Source organism: Sapajus apella, unplaced genomic scaffold (assembly GCF_009761245.1).
Source record: "Sapajus apella isolate SASKATOON/1434 unplaced genomic scaffold, GSC_monkey_1.0 scaffold51, whole genome shotgun sequence".
NCBI classification, from domain to species: Eukaryota; Metazoa; Chordata; class Mammalia; order Primates; family Cebidae; genus Sapajus; species Sapajus apella.
Window position 1 is genome coordinate 13,453,645 of NW_022436991.1, and position 17,772 is coordinate 13,471,416.

The 17,772-nt window shown below is 51.9% G+C and overlaps 1 protein-coding gene and 1 long non-coding RNA gene across 8 annotated transcripts in view; one reads left to right on the plus strand and one right to left on the minus strand.

Annotated features, from left to right (window-relative positions):
* The window catches only part of LOC116526595, a 75,909-nt gene extending 74,453 nt beyond the window's left edge, over positions 1 to 1,456 (minus strand). For all 4 annotated transcript variants that reach the window (XR_004258213.1, XR_004258211.1, XR_004258212.1 and 1 more), the window contains exon 1: positions 1,366 to 1,456. This is a non-coding gene — a long non-coding RNA (uncharacterized LOC116526595). The remainder of the gene's footprint in view (positions 1 to 1,365) is intronic.
* On the plus strand, positions 1,427 to 17,322 carry KDM8 (lysine demethylase 8). 4 transcript variants are annotated; one of them, XM_032243004.1, is made up of 8 exons: positions 1,427 to 1,566; positions 6,065 to 6,593; positions 9,122 to 9,288; positions 10,415 to 10,547; positions 11,369 to 11,413; positions 14,480 to 14,629; positions 15,877 to 15,969; positions 16,050 to 17,322. In XM_032243004.1, exons 2-8 carry the CDS (start codon positions 6,096 to 6,098, stop codon positions 16,212 to 16,214), a joined length of 1,251 nt encoding a protein of 416 aa, XP_032098895.1. In that variant the 5' UTR covers positions 1,427 to 1,566; positions 6,065 to 6,095; the 3' UTR covers positions 16,215 to 17,322. The 4 variants fall into 4 exon arrangements, with proteins under 4 accessions (XP_032098895.1, XP_032098897.1, XP_032098896.1 ...); XM_032243006.1 differs by lacking the exon at positions 1,427 to 1,566 and adding an exon at positions 1,905 to 1,969; XM_032243005.1 differs by lacking the exon at positions 1,427 to 1,566 and adding an exon at positions 1,908 to 2,108.
* The last annotated feature ends 450 nt before the right edge of the window (positions 17,323 to 17,772 follow it).

The following is a 17,772-nucleotide window of genomic DNA, read 5'->3' on the forward strand; positions in this document are numbered from 1 at the left end:
AGGCATAGCATGGGGGAATCTCTCCGGAAGGCATTGTTTTTACTTAAACAAGATCAAACCCCCACTCCACTCCTCCTCCATCGACCAAGACCCTTTCACATGTAATTTCTAAAACTGTAAACCCAAGACCCTTTCACATGTAATATCTAGAGTTGTAAGCCTATATAATGGCAGAGCTTCTCTTTGTTAGAGGAGCTCGGCTGTTAGACAAACGTGTCGCCTTGCTCCCGGCTGAAATAAATCACCTCTTCCCTCCTAATTTGGTGTCTGAGAGCTCTGTTTCTTGTGGCCAGTCCTGCTTCAAAGGCAAGTAACCTAGCATAGCATATAACCATGAGGATTCTGGGCCTGTGGCTGCTGGGTTCCAACACCAGCATCGCAGTGAGCTTGGTGGGTTAGGAGAGCTTTCTGTGCTTTACTTGCTCCCTCCCTCATATGGTTTGGCTATGTTACCACCCAAATCTCATGTTGAATTGTAGCTGCCATAATCCTCAAGTGTTGTGGAAGGGCCCAATGGGAGATAACTGAATGATGGAGGAGGTTTCCCCCATACTGTTCTCCTGGTAGTGAATAAGTCTCATGAGATCTGATGGTTTTGTAAGTGGTTTCCCTTTTCACTTGATTCTCATTCTCTCTTGTCTACTGCCATGTAAACGTGCCTTTCACCTTCCAGCATGATTGCGAGGCCTCCCCAGCCATGTGGAACTGTGAATCCATTAAACCTCTTTTTCTTTGTGAATTACTCAGTCTCGGGTATGTCTTTATCAGCAGTGTGAAAGCTGACTAATACACTCCCTAAAATGGGAATGATCATGATCAATACAACAGCTACAATTTTAATATTTTTAAAGCACTTTAGCACAGTACCTAGAATCCGCTAATCTATGAGCTTATCTTGAGCAAGCCTGTTTCCTACTGAGACCCCAAGCCCAGTATGAGCATAACTTTCCACACCTCTGTGCAGTGCTGCAAAAGGCCTGCACACTTGGAGCCCATAGGAGAGTGTGCTCAAAAGACAAAAGTCTCAATGCCCCCGCACCACTCAGCATCAAAGCAAAGGCGGCAGAAGTGTGTGCCCTGGCCACTTCCTTCTCACTTGAGCCGACCGTGGATGCAGCACTTGCTGGTGGGTCAACTGTGGATCTGACTTTCCAAAAGTACAAGTACGTGGCCACTTTAATCACCGAGCCTCACTTTACTTCTCTGTAAAACAGGGAGAACTAATAATCCTAGCTGCCCGGATTAAATGGTGATTGCGAAACAGCCTTGTACGAAGTTATTATCTGCGCAGAGGAAAAAGCGGGTGTCACTGGGGGAAGGACCCGGCGGGAACACCCCAGCCTTTCTCTGGCTTCACCCTCTGACTTTCTAAACGGGATGGGGCGGGGCGACGGCATCGATTACTCGGCGCTCCTCCAGGCTCTCCGTCGGATCAGACGAGCAGCGAGCGATCAATACCCCTGTGCTAGCGTCTGACTCCTCCGAGGAGACAGACGAGTGATCGGACCAAACGCAACGTTTGTCGCCAGCCCAAAGACGACTCAACACCGTCGCAGCTGAAGAGAGGTTAGTTTGAGCAACTCGAGAGGGCAGTCAGCTCCGGCTCCTCAGAAGTGGAGAGGCCGGGTTCGGAGACATGAACAGCGCAGGCGTCTTGCGAAGCGTCAAACCCGGCCTCGCGCATGCGCCTTGGAAGGCCCTGCGGCTGGCCGAGTCGGCGCATGCGCTCTGAAAATGCAGTTTAGCGCTTCGCTCACCTGCGCTGTCGGAGGGCAAGGCTCCGCGCGTGCGTAGTGCTCATCTTCTGGCGGTTTTGCGCATGCGTGAGGGCAGTCCGCGGCAGGCTGCTGTACGCTTGCGTGGTTCTTGGCGTCTTGTCAGTGCAGCCCTAGTGCGCCTGCGCAAGTGTTTACGCCGTGACGTGTGTGTCTTGGGCCGCAAGGTCGGCTGGAAATGATTGAGACGCCAGGTATCGAATATGAGTGACGAGAAATGCAGCCCCGGGGAAGGGCTGAAGAGGGAATGGGGTCTGAGGCCTCGGGGCGCAAGGCTACTGCGAGATACCTGGGACCCTCTGGGGCCTGGGCGTGTGGCTGCTGGAAGGAAAGGTGCTTATAGCTCGGAAAGACTTAACGCTGAGCATCGGTGCGTTTCTCAGTAACTGAGAATCGGGGTGCTCAGGAGGACTCGGGAGCAAGCCCCGGGTCGGGAGGTGCGCAGGTATTGGGACCATATGGACGACCCAAACACAAGACTGTGAGCCCCTTAGAGAGCCAAAGGGATCCTTGTGCCATGAATAAAGCTTTCTGGGAAATGTTCCAAACTTCTCTGGGAAGTTTTACAAAGCTCTTGTTTTTGAATAAGTTTTGCAGAATACTGCCATAATAACATTGAAGAGATTGGAGAATGGGACTGCCTGTTCCCAGAAAGCCAGGTGTAGGCCGATCTGTCACGGAAGCCCCCTTTGGAGGCTTTCTCATGACCAGCGTGGTGCTTGCAGAGTGCCCACTCTGAGACCCTCTGCAAATCACAGTGAGGTTCTCGGAGAAGCCATTCCACCCAGCCGCCTTAAATACCCTGGGAGGTGCTTTAGAGGAGCCGATGTTTAAAAATAATTTAAGGCCTGGCACGGTGCCTCACACCTGTAATCCCAGCACTTTGGGATGCCAAGGCAGGCGGATCACTTCAGGTCAGGAGTTCACAGGACCAGCCTGGCAACGTGGGACAACCCAGTCTCCACTAAAAATACAAGTGTTAGCCGGGTGTGGTGGCGGGTGCCTGTAACCCCATTTACTTGGGTGGCTGAGGCAGGAGAATCGCTTGAACCTGGAAAGCGGAGGTTGCAGTGAGCCAGGACGGCCAGGACAGGGCCATTGTACTCCAGCCTGGGCAACAGAGCGATACTCCGTCTCAAAAATAATAAAAATAATTTGAGAGAATCCTGGGATGACAGGGCAGTAGCTTCCAAGAGGGATTATCTCATAACCTACCAGGAACCGACCCACTTTGCCAGTTTGTATAGTGAATTCTGTCTGGATGATGAATTTATAAAGTCTGAGCCTGAGTCTATTCAAGCTATTTTATATAGGCTATACTTTTTGTTTATACAGGCTCCTTTTTGTTTAATACGACCAACAAGAAGCCTTTTATAAGATTCATCTTAGGCTTATTTGTAAATCCAGGAGAAAAACCACTCTGAGAGGTTAGCTCATAATAGCCTATATTTTGACCTTCTTTGCAAGATCATTTCATACACTGACAGACAAGACTTTGTGTAAAGAGCATGTAGGGGCTGAATCAAGTCCACTCAAAAGCTGTTTTATGCAGCCTGTACTTGATCTTCCCCCTGAAAGCTGTTCCAGCTTATGAGGCCAGTTCACAAAGCCAGGACATAAGACCACTCAGGCTGTTTCTATACCTGACAACCCTCTTCCCACCCCCTGCAAAAAAGCCTTCTCTGGGCTAGGCACGGTGGCTCACTCCTGTAATCTGAGCACTTTGGGAGACCGAGGCAGATGGATCACCTGAGGTCAGGAGTTCAAGACCAGCCTGGCCAACATGGTGAAACCCCATCTCTACTAAAAATAGAAAAATTAGCCAGGCATGGTGGCAGGTACCTGTAATCCCAGCTACTCGGGAGGCTGAGGCAGTAGAATTGCTTGAACTCAGGAGGCAGAGGTGTGGGCGACGGAAAATCCGCCGGGGAGTCTTGGCCAGCAAGAGGGTCCCGACCTGAAAGAGGGGGTGCGCAGAAATAAAGAGAGACAGAATAGCTGGGGTCTGGAGGACTGAAAAGGCAATGCCTAAACAGTGAATTTGTTTTTGTCCAGGGTCTCAATATATACCTTAAGATCAAAGGTGTTTACACAATCAACAATAAGAGGAATGGAAATTTACAAAATATAGGATCATGAAAACAATCTTAAGTATGACATTCAGGGATCATAAAAGTGGGCAGGTGGTATGCTTTATCTGTTTTTACGAAAACACACTTGTGAATAACAATACCCAAGAGTCACAAGCTAAGCCATAAAGTCATTATCTAGGGTTCAAGGTGGTCATGCGGATAAGGTAAAACTTCTTGAAAAGTAAAGTCGTAAAGGTCATGCAGAGGCCTAGTGGAGACATAATGTCTGACAAAACCACATGACCCTTTCCCAAGCGGCATTGTAGTCAGAAGTAGAAACCTTTGCAACATCAGTCATTTCTTAGTTCCTTCTTTCCCATAGCTCGACTGCCTCCAGCAGGAAACTGTGTTTTGGGCTCAAGCTCACCGTCTGGTGAGGCCCAAACATTAGGGGGCCTTACACGGGAGCGATCCCCACACAGAGGTTGCAGTTAGCTGCGATCACGCCATTGCACTCCAGGCTGGGTGACAGAGCGAGACTCTGTCTCAAAAAAAAAAAAAACCTTCTCTGACCAACAAGATGTTTTTTAAGGCCAATACCTCTTGAGCTCTGGGAAACTGACTTGTAAAGTGAAGATAAGAGGCCACTGAGGCTTTTTAGTGTGGCCCACACGTGAGCCCGGGCAGGCTGGGGCGCTCTAGTCCTACCACAGTGTGCGCTTACTGGAAAGGATGCTCATTGTGAACCAAGGACTGAGCTCAGCCCTGTGGATACAAAGTCCAGAGAGCTCACCCTGGAGGGCAATGAGTGTTCTGGGTAGACCTGCTACTTACTGTGTAGTTTGGACAAGTTGCTTAACCTCTGAAATCTCAGTCTATTCATCTGTAAAACTTCCATTGTAAGACTGCAAGGGATGTGTTCTATATGTCAAGCTTGCAGTGTTGCCATGCCACATAGGAAAGGGTGCTAAGATCAGCCGGAATTTAAGCTCTGCGTCTGCGCAAATGATTGACCATAGGGCTTAGGGCAAGTTACTTCTTTTTTTTTTTTTTTTTTTTTTTTTTTTGAGATGGAGTCTGGCTGTGTCTCCCAGGATGGAGTACAATGGCGCAATCTTGGCTCACTGCAGCCTCCACTTCCTAGGTTCACACAGTTCTCCCGCCTCAGCCTTTCAAGTAGCTGGGATTACAGATATGTACCACCACGCCCAGCTCATTTTTGTATGTTTAATAGAGACAAGGTTTCACCATGTTAGTCAGGCTGGTCTCGAACTCCTGACCTCAAGTGACGCACCGCCTCGGCCTCCCAAAATGCTGGGATTACTGGCGGCATGAGCCACCTGGCCTTTTTTTTTCTTTCTTTCTTTTTTCAATTTAAGACAGGATCTTGCTCTGTCACCCAGGCTGTTGGTATGATCTCGGCGTATTGCAACCTTTGCCTCTAGGTTTAAGTGATCCCCCCACCTTCAGATCCTCGAGTTGCTGGGACTACAGGCATGTACCACCATGCCCAGCTAATTTTTTGTATTTTTTGTAGAGATGGGGTCTTGCCATGTTGGCCAGGCTGGTCTTGAACACCTGAGCTCAACCGATCCACCTGCCTTGGCCTCCCAAAGTGCTGGGATTACAGGCGTGAGCCACCGTGCCGGCCTCCTCGAATACTTTTGAAAGTCCTGCACTCCTGAGTGCCTGCCATGAGGCAGACTCTGTGTTTAGGCTCTGGGGAAGCACAGGGGAATGGCTGCGTTCTTGCTCTGGAGGAGCCATCGGTGCAGTGTTGGATAGACAACATGTAAGCAGGTGTATTTCATACATTGTCACAGATGCTATAAAGAGAAGCTCAAGGGCTGCAGGAACACAGAACACTGTTGGAGAATCTTGGCAGGCCTCACATACAGGTATTTAAGATGGGCCTTAAAGGTTGGGTAGGAGTTTGCCAGGCAGCAGAGGGGTATGGGAGGCAGTGCAGACAAGGACAATCTACATGTTCCTTTCTGAACACACGTTTGTCCAGTGCTCACTGAGTACCAGGTATTGTAACAGGCCCTGAAGATACAGCGGTGACCCCAGAGAGGAGGGGGCCGTCCCTTCTGTAAATGCCCAGCAGAGAAGACCGCTGTTGAAAAATCCTCCCAGATGAGATGCAGGAAGCTGCAGGAATGCACCGGGGACAGGTCTGTCCTGGTGTCTAACTCTTGTTTCTCTCCGCCTCCCCAGGCACACGACCGACTGAGCTGGCGGTGGTCCAATGGCTGGAGACACCCACTGCCCCGCAGAGCCCCTGGCCGGAGAAGGCACTCTTTGGGAGGCCCTCAGGGCGCTCCTGCCACACACTAAAGAAGACCTGAAGCTGGACCTCGGGGAGAAAGTGGAGAGGAGCGTGGTGACGCTGTTGCAGCAAGCCACTGAGCTCTTCTACAAGGGCAGGAGGGCCGAGTGTCTGCAGACCAGCGAGGTGATCCTGGACTACTCCTGGGAGAAGCTCAACACGGGCACGTGGCGGGACGTAGACAAAGACTGGCGCCAGGTCTACGCCATGGGCTGCCTCCTGAAAGTCCTGTGTCTGTGCCAGGCACCTGGGGACGCCACCACTGTGGCCGCAGCCCTGCGGGTCTGTGACATGGGCCTGCTGATGGGGGCGGCCATCCTTGGGGACATCCTCCTTAAAGTCGCTGCCATCCTGCAGGCACACCTCCCTGGAAAAAGGCCTGCCCATGGCTCCACCCCGGAGCAGCCCTGCACAAAGGTATGTGGGGGAGATTATCCCCAAGCACAACAGCCATCCAACAACCCTGCTGTCCTAGAAATTCCAAGTTCTCTCTCCCCTGGGATGGAGCCTCATGGCCTGCAATCCCTCTGATGGAAAATAGCATCTCCATTGATTTTGAATTCCTGTTTGTTTTTTGAGGTACACTCCCGCTCTGTCACGCCGGCTGGAGTGCAGTAGTGCAATCTCGGCTCACTACAGCCTCCTCTTCTTGGGCTCAAGCAGTCCTTCTGCCTCGACCTCCTTAGTAGCTGGAACCATGGATGCGTGGCAACACACCCAGCTATTTTTCTTAGTTTTATTTTTTATTTTTATTCATTCTTTTTTTGAGACAGAGTCTCGCTCTGTCACCCAGGCTGGAGTGCAATGACACGGTGTTGGTCACTGTAACCTCTGCCTCCCAGGTTCAAGTGATTCTCCTGCCTCAGTCTCCCGAGTAGCTGGGATTATAGGTGCCTACACCACGCCCGGCTGATTTTTGTATTTTTAATAGAGATGCAGTCTTCACCATTTGGCCAGGCTGGTCTCAAGCTCCTGACCTCAGTTGATCTGCCCACCTCAGCCTTTCAAAGTACTGGGATTACGGGTGTGAGCCACCACGCCCAGCCACATATTATTTTTATCTAAGAAAAAATGCAAATGTTGTCACTAAACACACATGCACGTAACCAAAATAAAACAAAATCCAATAAAGGGAGAAGAAAAATTTTCAACAAATATGTCAGACAATGAAGATCTCTATTATGTAAGGAATGGTACAAATCAATAAGGAAAAAATCTTGAGCCCCAGGAGGTAGAAGTCCAGGAGCCTGAACAGACTGTTCACAAGATGGAAATAGGTCTGTTAAACAAATGTGCAGGAAAATATTCAACCTCACCTCTGGTTAAAAAAACAAAAGAGAGATATGCAAATAGCAAAACAGCATGTCATCTTTGGGTATTAAGTTAGCAAACAAAGTTTCATATGACACCCAGTGTTGCCAAGGGCACTATGGGGCCAAGGGCATGGTGTGTGGGTTACCCTTTTATTTTATTTCATTTTTTACCTACAGGGTCTTGCTCAGTCATCCAAGCTCGAGTGCTAATCATAGCTCACTGCAGGCCGGGCATGGTGGCTCACACCTATAATCCCAGCACTTTGGGAGGCCGAGGCTGGTGGATCACCAGAGGTCAGGAGTTCAAGACCAGCCTGGCCAGCATGGTGAAATCCCATCTCTACTAAATGTACAAAACTTAGCCAGGCATTCTGGCACACACCTGTAATCCCAGCTACCCTGGAGGCTGAGTTGGAAGAATTGCTTGAACCCAGGAAGCAGAGGTTGCAGTGAGCCAAGATCATACCACTGCACTCCAGCCTGGGCAACACAGCAAGACTCTGTCTCAAAAAAAACATAGCTTACTGCAGCCTCGACCTCCCAGGCTCAGGTGATTTCTCCCACCTCAGCTTCCTGAGTGGCTGGGACTACAGGTGTGCACCACCACGTCTGGCTTTTAAAATTTTTTCTAGTGATGGAGGTTTCTTTATGTTGCCCAGGCTGGTCTCAAACTCCCGGGCTCAAGCAGTCCTCCCACCTTGGCCTCCCAAAGTTCTGGAATGACAGGCACGAGCCACCGTGCCCAGCCATTTCTCAGCAGTTTCACACCTGTGGGCACTAGACACTGAGGCCTCGAACAGCAAGTAACGCCTCAGGTCACCCAGTTGGAAGATAGTTAAGTAAATGATGGTGCAGCCGCACCTAAAAAATTGCAAGGACTGGGTGGCCAGGTGGAAACTGCTTTTGATAAATGATTGGACGGGAGAGGCAGGGCTGCTGCTTCATTGTGGCTGTTACTCCCAGCGGGTCAGAAATTGTGTGTGTGTGTGTGTGTGTGTGTGTGTGTATGTGCGTGTGTACGTATGTGTGTGCATGTGTCTGTGTATATGTGTGTGTATGTGTGTATATGTGTATGTGTGTATGTGCGTGTGTATGTGCGTGTGTGTGCATGTGTGTGTAATGCATGTGTGTATATGTGTGCATGTATGTGTGCATGTATGTGCGTGTGTATGTGTATGTGTCTGCGTGTGTGCGTGTATCTGTGCATGTGTGTATGTGCATGTGTGTGTGTGCATGGTGTATATGTGTGCACGTGTGTGTGCATGCATGTGTATGTACATGTGTGTATGCGCATGTGTGTAAGATGGGAAAAGAATATGCAGGAATGAAAAGACCTTAAGCTGATGAAGTTGGGGCATAGTAAGTTTTCCTTTATTGTAGAATTTCTGTGAAAGCAGTGTATTATATTGCTTTTATAATGAAACAAACATTTTTAATGAAACAGGTAAGAAAAAAACCACCTTGATCTCATGAGGAGCAAATAGCAGTAGTAGCAGTAATAAAACTTTGTCTGTTGTTGCTGGGACTCATGACAGCTAAGCTCTCCTCCCCCGACACAGGTTCCTGGTGGAATGCCTCAAATGTTGACTTCCTGAGGCAGCTGCTATTTTGTTCTGTTTTGATTTTAAACAGAAAGCGAGGACGGACCATGGTTCGATTCCAGATGTGAAGTTAGAAAGAACAGTGCCCCGGCTGCACTGCCCATCCCTCCAGCATTTCAGGGAGCAGTTTTTGGTTCCAGAGAGGCCTGTGATCCTGAGAGGCGTGGCTGACCACTGGCCGTGCATGAAGAAGTGGAGGTGGGTGGCCGCTGAGGGAGGTAAGGTCCCTCTTTCCGTTTTAGTGTTCCCCACAGCTCCCTGAATTCCTCCCCCAACCATCCCCAGGGAAATGCCGCCTTGTAGATGCTTCACTAGCAGCCCTTGACTGATTGCCAAGGGGCTAAAAAAGAATGAAAAGTAAGGTGCTCCGAATTTATGCCGCAGGGTACGGGATTCTCATCTTCCACCTCTTGCTGGCCCTAAGCGGGTTTTTGATGATTCCCTAAGTGGCAATGTCTGTTATACAATTTTGCAGGATCCTAGCAATTTCAGATCATCTCAGGGCCCTGAAGCTAAGCGTAGAAATAACTCAAGAGACAGCCTCTCTCTGTCTCTGAGGGATTCCGTGGTCTCCTGTGTTGATTTCTAGTCCTTTCTCAGATTCACGATGGGGCGATCAGATCAGGCAGCTGGAGCGTGGCTGTCATGCCATGGCTCTGCATGAGTTTGGAAATAAGGAGGCATCTCTCAAGGAAGGTAGATGGAGTCAGGCTGTTTTGTGGTTTAGCGGAGGGAACACTACCGGCTGACGTGTGTAGGAATTCTCACTGCAGGAGCCCTCCTCACAGCCAGCCTTCGTGAAGCATTTCGCTGTGTATACCTGGCACTAGGACAGCTGCTGTCATCACCCCCATTCTGTAAATGGAGATCAAGGACTCACAGAGGCTCAGTAACCTGCTGCAGATCCCCCGGTCTAACTGATGAGGCCGGGAATTAGTCAGGCTAGAATGCAGAGCTCAGTGGACATCACTTCACCACTCCCCATGCTGCCGCTATTTGTTTAAAGGTTTCTCAGCTTAGTGACAAAATGAGCAAAGAAAGAAGGGAGGAGGCCGTTGGCAAGCAGGGAACCAGAGCAGCCCAGCCCGCCAGACTTACCGGCCCCATCTTTAATGCTCCGCAGCACCATGTCTGAGCTGTATAGCTTGAGCCGGGAACCCCGCTTCTCCATGCCCGTTTCCTCATCAGTGAAGAAGGGGATGACAGTCCCCATCTCTGCACGTGAGGTTTGCTGAGGATGGAAGGGAACCCCATATAAAGCACACTTAGTACTATGCCCAACAAATATTAGCAGTGATGACGCCAAGGCATATCTTTCTGCTAGTCTGGAGTATATCCAGGAGATCGCTGGCCACCGAACCGTCCCTGTGGAAGTTGGCTCCAGGTACACAGACGAGGAATGGTCCCAGACACTCATGACGGTCAATGAGTTCATCAGCAAATACATCGTGAATGAGGTACGTCATGGGGACTGCTTTCCCCTGGTACTCGCAAGGGAGAGAGCGTAGTACATTTAGACAAATAGCCCTTCATGCATTGCAGTGGGAGGTTTTAGAGGAGTCAGTCTGTAAGTCTGTGGTTGCAGAATGACCGCGGCCAGCAGACATGAGGGATTTATTTCAGGTCCTTTTTTAGGGTAGGGGAGTATAATTCAGTGGGTTTTAGTCTGTTCCAAAAGTTGGACCTCAAAGTCAAGAGTATGTATTTAAAGTTTTAATAGTGGCCAAGCATGGTGGTTCACACCTGTAATCCCAGTACTTTGGGAGGCTGAGGCAAGCAGATCACTTGAGGCCAGGAGTTCGAGACCAGCCTGGCCAACATGGTGAAACCCTGTCTCTACTAAAAATACAAAAATTAGCCGGGCGTGGTCACGCGTGTCTGTAATCCCAGCTACTAGGGAAGCTGAGGCAGGAGAATCATGGAGCGGGAAGGAGTGGGGGAGGGGGCAGAAGGGGAAGGGAGGAAAGGTTCTCCCAAAAGTTAAATCACTTATACTTTCATCAGCAGTTAACACAAGCGTCCACTCGGTGTTGTCATTTTATGAAAATGTTTGCCAACCAGATGGATGAGATCAGTGCTTTACAAAGGGCGTTCCCAGTGCTGGAGAAGTTTTTTGAAGCTGCTCCAGGGCCTCTGAGGGTTGGAGAGGACCACTCAGGATGGAGTGGAAGGGTGGCAGGGGCTGGGGCCAGCTGGACAGCAGCAGCAGCAGCAGGAGGGCATCTGCGATGACTAACTGGGCTTTCTGTGTCGCCTCTGGTTTTCTCCGGTGGATTAGCCGAGGGACGTCGGGTACCTTGCTCAGCACCAGCTCTTTGACCAGGTAAGTCTGAGACCATGTGCCTCTGTCCTTCACCTTCTCCCCTTTCCTCCCCTCCTGGGCTCAGTGTGGCCAGAACAGTGGACACGAGGAGGAGGGAGGCAGCAGGTGAGGCTGAGAAGTCGGCAGGACCCAGCTGACGAGGAGCCATTTTCTTAAAGTGATGGGAAACACTGGGGGGTCGCCAGTGCTCCCATGATCGCAGGGGCCGCTGTTCGGAGATGAAGGGAGCAGCTGTCAAGAGCGGGAGGCTGGCTGGGCTGTTGCTGTGGTCCAAGGAGAGGTGATGCCGGCAGGCGGAGCAGTTCAAGATCGGTGTGAACCATCAGGCCCTGGACGTGGGCGGATGTGTGGGGCTAGGAGGGAAGATCGGGGAAGACACCCAGATTCAGGACCCCAAAACACTAAATAGATGGGGCTGGAGTGTGCAGGAGGGACCTGGCTGGTGTGGTGTCTGCCAGGAGTGCCCAGGGAGGCAGCACTTGGCAGGATTCAAGGACAGGACCAGGGGCGTTCCCTGAACATGGAAAACTAGAGTCAGTCGGAGTCAGGGCCACGGTCAAGGCTGCCTCTGCGGGGGGCCCTGGGTTGCTACCCAGCTGCTGCATCTGCTGCTGAGGCCAGGACTGCCTGACTCTCTGTCTTGATGGGGGAGGCAGGGCCAGTAGGGGCTGTGCCAGGACCTTTCATGCCGACATTAAAGGAGGCTGGCAGTTTCTCTTCCCCAGGCCTCTCTCTTAGGACTTAGGCATCCTGCCTCCTGTCCATGTCACTTGCTAAGTGAAGGAAAGGGGGATTGATCAGGTCCCTACTGTGTGATCCCAAGACCCGCCTTTCCCCTGACCCCAGTCATCCTGGGGTGTGGCCTCACTGTGGGCCGGGGACCCTGGAAGCCTCAGTTAACCTTGGCTCCCTGTCCTGGAGCAGCTGAAGTGGCCTTAGAGTGAGTGTGTTTTCTGTCTGAGATCCTGGCCTTGTCTAAAGGGCCCAAGGCCGTGTGCAGTGGTTCACACCTGTAGTCCCAGCGCTTTGGGAGGCCAAGCAGGGCCTCCTGTTTCATATTTCCTAGGACAGGAGGAGATATATATAGGAGTAGAAGGCCAAGTTCACAGTGACTTTCAAGATGAAGCAGGACTTTAAAGATGCTTCAGGTGATGGAGCGCCGCCTGGGTGTTTAGTTTAACTTGAGTCCTGGAGATGAATGTCCACCGTGCTGTGGAGAGGACCTTGGAGAAGTCCCAGCATTCCGTGCCCAGGCGCTGTCATGCAATGTGGCAAGGACGATGTTCTAGGACCTTCTCTACCTCCAGGACACTCAGGGACTCCTACCAAATTCTTGTCCAAGAACCTCTTATTGACTTTTCTCCCAGAGACCCCATATTTTAGAAGATTCTGGCCATCAGTTTAAGCCCACCTCAATTATCAGTCACATCCCAGTGGCACGGATTCCCTTGGGGGCCTCTGCGTCCTTGGCCAGTGATTCTGATGACATGATCTGGTCAGCCAGTCACCTTTCAGAAATCCTGATGATGTCATCAGGGGCCAATCAGAGTTTCTGCTTAGATTCCACAGGGCCAGGTCTGGTCAGAAGCAGCAGTGGCGGGTGTTACCTTTGGGAGGGAGCCCCCCACATCCCTGGGAGAGCCCTCAGCTTGTGAACTTGTACTCTTGTACTTCATCCCTAAGCAGCAGGTACGGCTGCATTTCCGCACAGCATTTGAGACAGTTTCTTAAAGGACTGAACAGCAGGGTCTGGGACCAAGCTCCCTGCGGGGAGGACATTCCAGCTTTTCCCGGTACACACTGGTTTCTGAGCCAGGTGCCTGAAGTTACCATCACTGCTCCGGAAGGAATGGTAGTGTCCACCTGCAGATGCCTTCAGACTGGGAGCAGTGACTCTAAAAAGACCTGTGTGCCCCTGGCAACCCTGTTTTCATGCCTTTCAAGCTTGAAAAATGCTGCCAGGTCCAACTAGGGTCCTGTGAAGAACGCTGGGGTTCTTGGTGGCCTGCGGGGTGTGGGCTGGTGGCCTGCTCTGGTGGGTTCAACCCTAGAGGTAACTGAGGTGCCTACTAAGGGTCTAGACAGGAAGTGGCCTTAGAGTGAGTGTGTTTTCACTCTGAGACCCTGGCTTTGTCTAAAGGAGGCAAGGGCTATGTGCAGTGCCTCACACCTACTGTCCCAGCACTTTGGGAGGCCAAGCAGGACCAGCCTAGACAACATAGCAAGACCCCATCTCCAGAAAAATAAAATTAGCCAGGCATGGTGGCATGCTCCTGTGGTCCCAGCTACTCAGGAGGCTGAGGCAGGAGGATCACTTAAGCCCTGCAGGTCAAGGCTACAGTGAGCCGTGATTGCACCACTGCACTCCAGACTGGGTGACAGAGCAAGACTGTCTGTGAAAAAAAAATTATAATACATAAATAAAGGAGGCCAGGCCACTGCAGCCCTCCCCCACCATGAATATCCAAGATCACCTGATGTGTGGCATACAGCTCTATTGGAGGCGGTGGGAAGCCGCCTCTTCCTTACTGCTTCATACAAATCTCAGAGCACAGACCCAGGTCCATGCCTGCCTTTCTCATCAGCCGGTTTCTCTGCCTAGCCTGTTTCTGCCAGGCATGGCAACAAATCCTCTGTGCCTACCCTGGCTTTGAAAACTAGCAAGGTGAGGGCCAGATGTGAAGGCTCACAGATGTGATTCCAGCACTTTGGGAAAGCGAGGCAAGTGGATCACTTGAATCTAGGAACTCAAGACCAGCCTGGGCAACCCGGCAAAACCTTGTCTCTACAAAAATTAAAAACAAATTATCCAAGCACGGTGCATGCCTATACTCCCAGTTACTGGGGAGGCTGGGGTGGGAGGATCACTTGAGCCCAGGAGGCAGAGGCTGCAGTAAGCTGAGATCACGCCACTGCACTCCAACCTGAGAAACAAGGTCCAGACCCTGTCTCAAACACACACATACATGATGGATATAGTTGTGTGTCTCTGACTCTTAGTTGGCTTCTGGGCTACTGTGTCCGGGGCCTGATCCCCGCCTCTCACGTCTGCTCTGCTGCCCACAGATCCCGGAACTGAAGCAGGACATCAACATCCCCGACTACTGCAGCCTGGGCAGTGGGGAGGAAGAGGAGATCACCATTAATGCCTGGTTTGGTCCCCAGGGAACCGTCTCCCCGCTCCATCAGGATCCCCAGCATAACTTCCTAGTCCAGGTGGGAGCTGCCGTGGGAACAGTGGCCCTCCTGTCTCCTGACTCAGTCACCGGGCCGGCCGCATTCCCTGCCTTTAAAAACCAGGCTCTTAAAAAGAAACAAAAAGCACTGAAGGGGATGTGGACAAAAATATAAAACAAACCCAGAAACGGTCCCAGGCCTGGGGAAGGCTCTGCAGTTGGCTGCTTCCAGAAGCAGCTACTCCTGCCTGTGCTCGCCCCAAGATCCCTCGCAGGGAGCCCTTGGGAGAGGGGGCGGGTGAGTGCTGGCACAGCTGCCCAGGTACCCCTCCCTCCCCCTCCTCCACCTGCCATCCATCTGATCCAGACCAGCTTCCAAATAGGAGATGGCAGGTTAGGGGAGGAGTTTTCCTGAGACCCAGGCAGAGGAGCAGATGGGTTTGCTGTAAAGGGAGGCGCCTCTGTCTACTGCTGTAAGACCACCTTGGTTTTCACAGGCAGAGAGAGGTTTAGTAAAGAACATTCTTCTAGCCCAGCAGACTGGTCCAGTGAGGCAGTCCAGGAGGGGGCTAAGAGCTGAGCTTCAGGAGCCAGCCTGCCAGGCGCAGACTCCAGCCCTGCCACCCCTTAGCTTTGTAAGCTTGGGCAGCTCATTTAACCGCTCTGTGCCTCAGTTTGCAAAATGGGAGTGAAGATAAACCACGTCAGAGAGGATTAAACCAGTTAACACACATAAAGTACTTAAGCAGTGCCTGGCACAGACAAGTGCCTAGTAACTGTGGGCCCCAAAAACGAAGTTATTCATAATGGATTTGGAGGAAAAACATACCTTTAGGTGAAGTTTGGTGCTTCATACCTAAAATCTCAGCACTTTGGGAGGCCGAGTCAGGAGGACCCCTTGAGGCCAGGAGTTTAAGACCAGCCTGGGTAACATAGTGAAACCCCATCTCTAACAAAAAAAAATACAAAACTCAGCTAGGTGTGGTGGGGCACACCTGTAGTCGCAACTACTGGGGAGGCTGGGGCGGGAGGATCTCTGGAGGCCGGGAGGTCGAGGCTGCAGTAAGCCCTGATCACACCAGTGCACTCCAGCCCGGATGACCAAGTGAGACCCTGTCTCTAAAAATATACGTGAGACCTTCTCTCTAAAAATACGGGGAACTGTAAGCATGTGTTTGGTGGGAAGGGCAGACTGGGCCCAGTATGTGGAAGGGCACAGAGGCCAGGACGGGCGGGGGCAGCAGCAGAGTGAGGCCACCAGCTGACTGTCGGGGTCTCTTTTCCCAGGTGATGGGGAGGAAGTACATCCGGCTGTATTCCCCGCAGGAGTCAGAGGCTCTGTACCCTCATGACACGCACCTTCTCCATAACACAAGCCAGGTAGGCACTGGGGGTCCGGGGTGACGTTGCAGGTTCTCCCCACTGCCCCTGGAGAGGATGACATCCTTTAATTTCTCCAGGTGGACGTGGAGAATCCTGACCTGGAGAAGTTCCCCAAGTTTGCCAAGGCTCCGTTCGTGTCCTGCATCCTGTCCCCTGGAGAGGTCCTGTTCATCCCAGTGAAACACTGGCACTACGTGCGAGCTCTGGATCTGAGCTTCTCGGTCAGCTTCTGGTGGTCATAGCCAGGAAGGGAACTGAAGGGGCCTGACGTGCAGACAGCATTCATCTGTTCACGGATTTCCTGCTCGGTGGTCCCCCTGCTGCTACAGAGACAAGCAGGACTGAACCTGTGCCCTGAGGACCCTTTACTGCCCAGTGGCAGCCCTGAGGGGTCGAGCTCCAGCGCGGCACAGGCACAGAGCGAGAGCTGCCCAGAAAGGGGCACACGCCAGCCCGGGGGTGCATGGCAGAGGAAGGTGGGGTGAGCCCAGAAGGACATCGCAGGCAGGCAGCCTGCACAGGGGTTCCAGCATCAGAAAGCCTAACGTGCTTGGGAAACGGGCGGGCTCCACGGGCAGGGGTGAAATGTGGGCTCTGAGGTGGCTAAGGCAGGAGGATCGCTTAAGCCTTCCAAGTTGAGGCTGCAGTGAGCCGTGATTGCAACACAGCACTCCAGACTGGGAGACAGAGCAAGACTGTCTTTGAAAAAAAAATTATAGTAAATAAATAAGGAGGCTGCTTGACTCAAACCCAGCCCCACTGTGTACCTGCTGTGTGACTCGGCCAGGATCCCTCCCTTCACTGTGCCCACGTGGAAGAAGACGGCAAGGCCAGCCCTCACTGCAAGGGCCGAGGAGGCGGTGCCGAGCCCCTGCCGCTGCACGAACCTCAGCCGCTGTCGCTGCTCCCAATTAGTCCGATGCTTCTGCCCTTCCTTCCCATAACCGAGCCTGCTGGATGCCACAGCCTGAAGACTGGAGATAGAGCTAGGCACTGCCCCGGTCACAGAGGAGAGTCCGTAGAGGCCTGCTCAGGAGCCCGGACCCCTGCTGGGTGGTGGGAAATTTCTGTCATCCTCATGGCTCAAGGATAACGTACCTGCCTGCAGAGAAGTGCAGAGGTCTTCTGACTGAATGACTCTTCCCCTGCAAACTCCCCCAGGATCAGGCTCCCAAGTGGAGAAAGCAGACCATCAGCAGCCCCTCCCTCCACCTCCAGTCGCCATCCCCCTCAAACAGGGGAAGGGTTTGAGGCCGGGGGAGATCCCAGGCTCCATGCTTTCTGTAAATGTGTCTTCTTGGTGTGTATGCAGGTTTGTTTTATGTTTTGGCCGCTAAGACTTTCCCCAGCCCTCTTTTGTTTTGTTTTGTTTTGTTTTTTAAACTAAATAGAGATGGGGGTCTCACTATGTTGCCCAGGCTGGTCTCGAACTCCTGGGCTTAAGCGATCCTTCCACCTTGGCCTCCCAAAGTCCTGGGGTTACAGGTATGAGCCACCGTGCCAGCCTTGGCTGCTTTCTCCCTTCCAAGATAGGCCTGGGGAAAAGAGCCCCGAGGGTTCAGCTGCTGTCCTGCCAGCACCTTGACCCACAGGCTCAGCTGCTTGTCTTTCGACCCAAAATCAAGAAGCCCCAGGAGAGATTCTGGGTGGGGGGTGGGGGGTGTGTGTGTAGCTACCCTGGGGTAACTAGAGGGGGGATGGGAAGTGGTGGCGGGCAGCTGGAATTCCAGGTCCTGATGCCCTCCGTACCCAGGCCAAGGAGTTTGACCTTCATCCTGTAGGTACTGGGGTTCTCGGCCA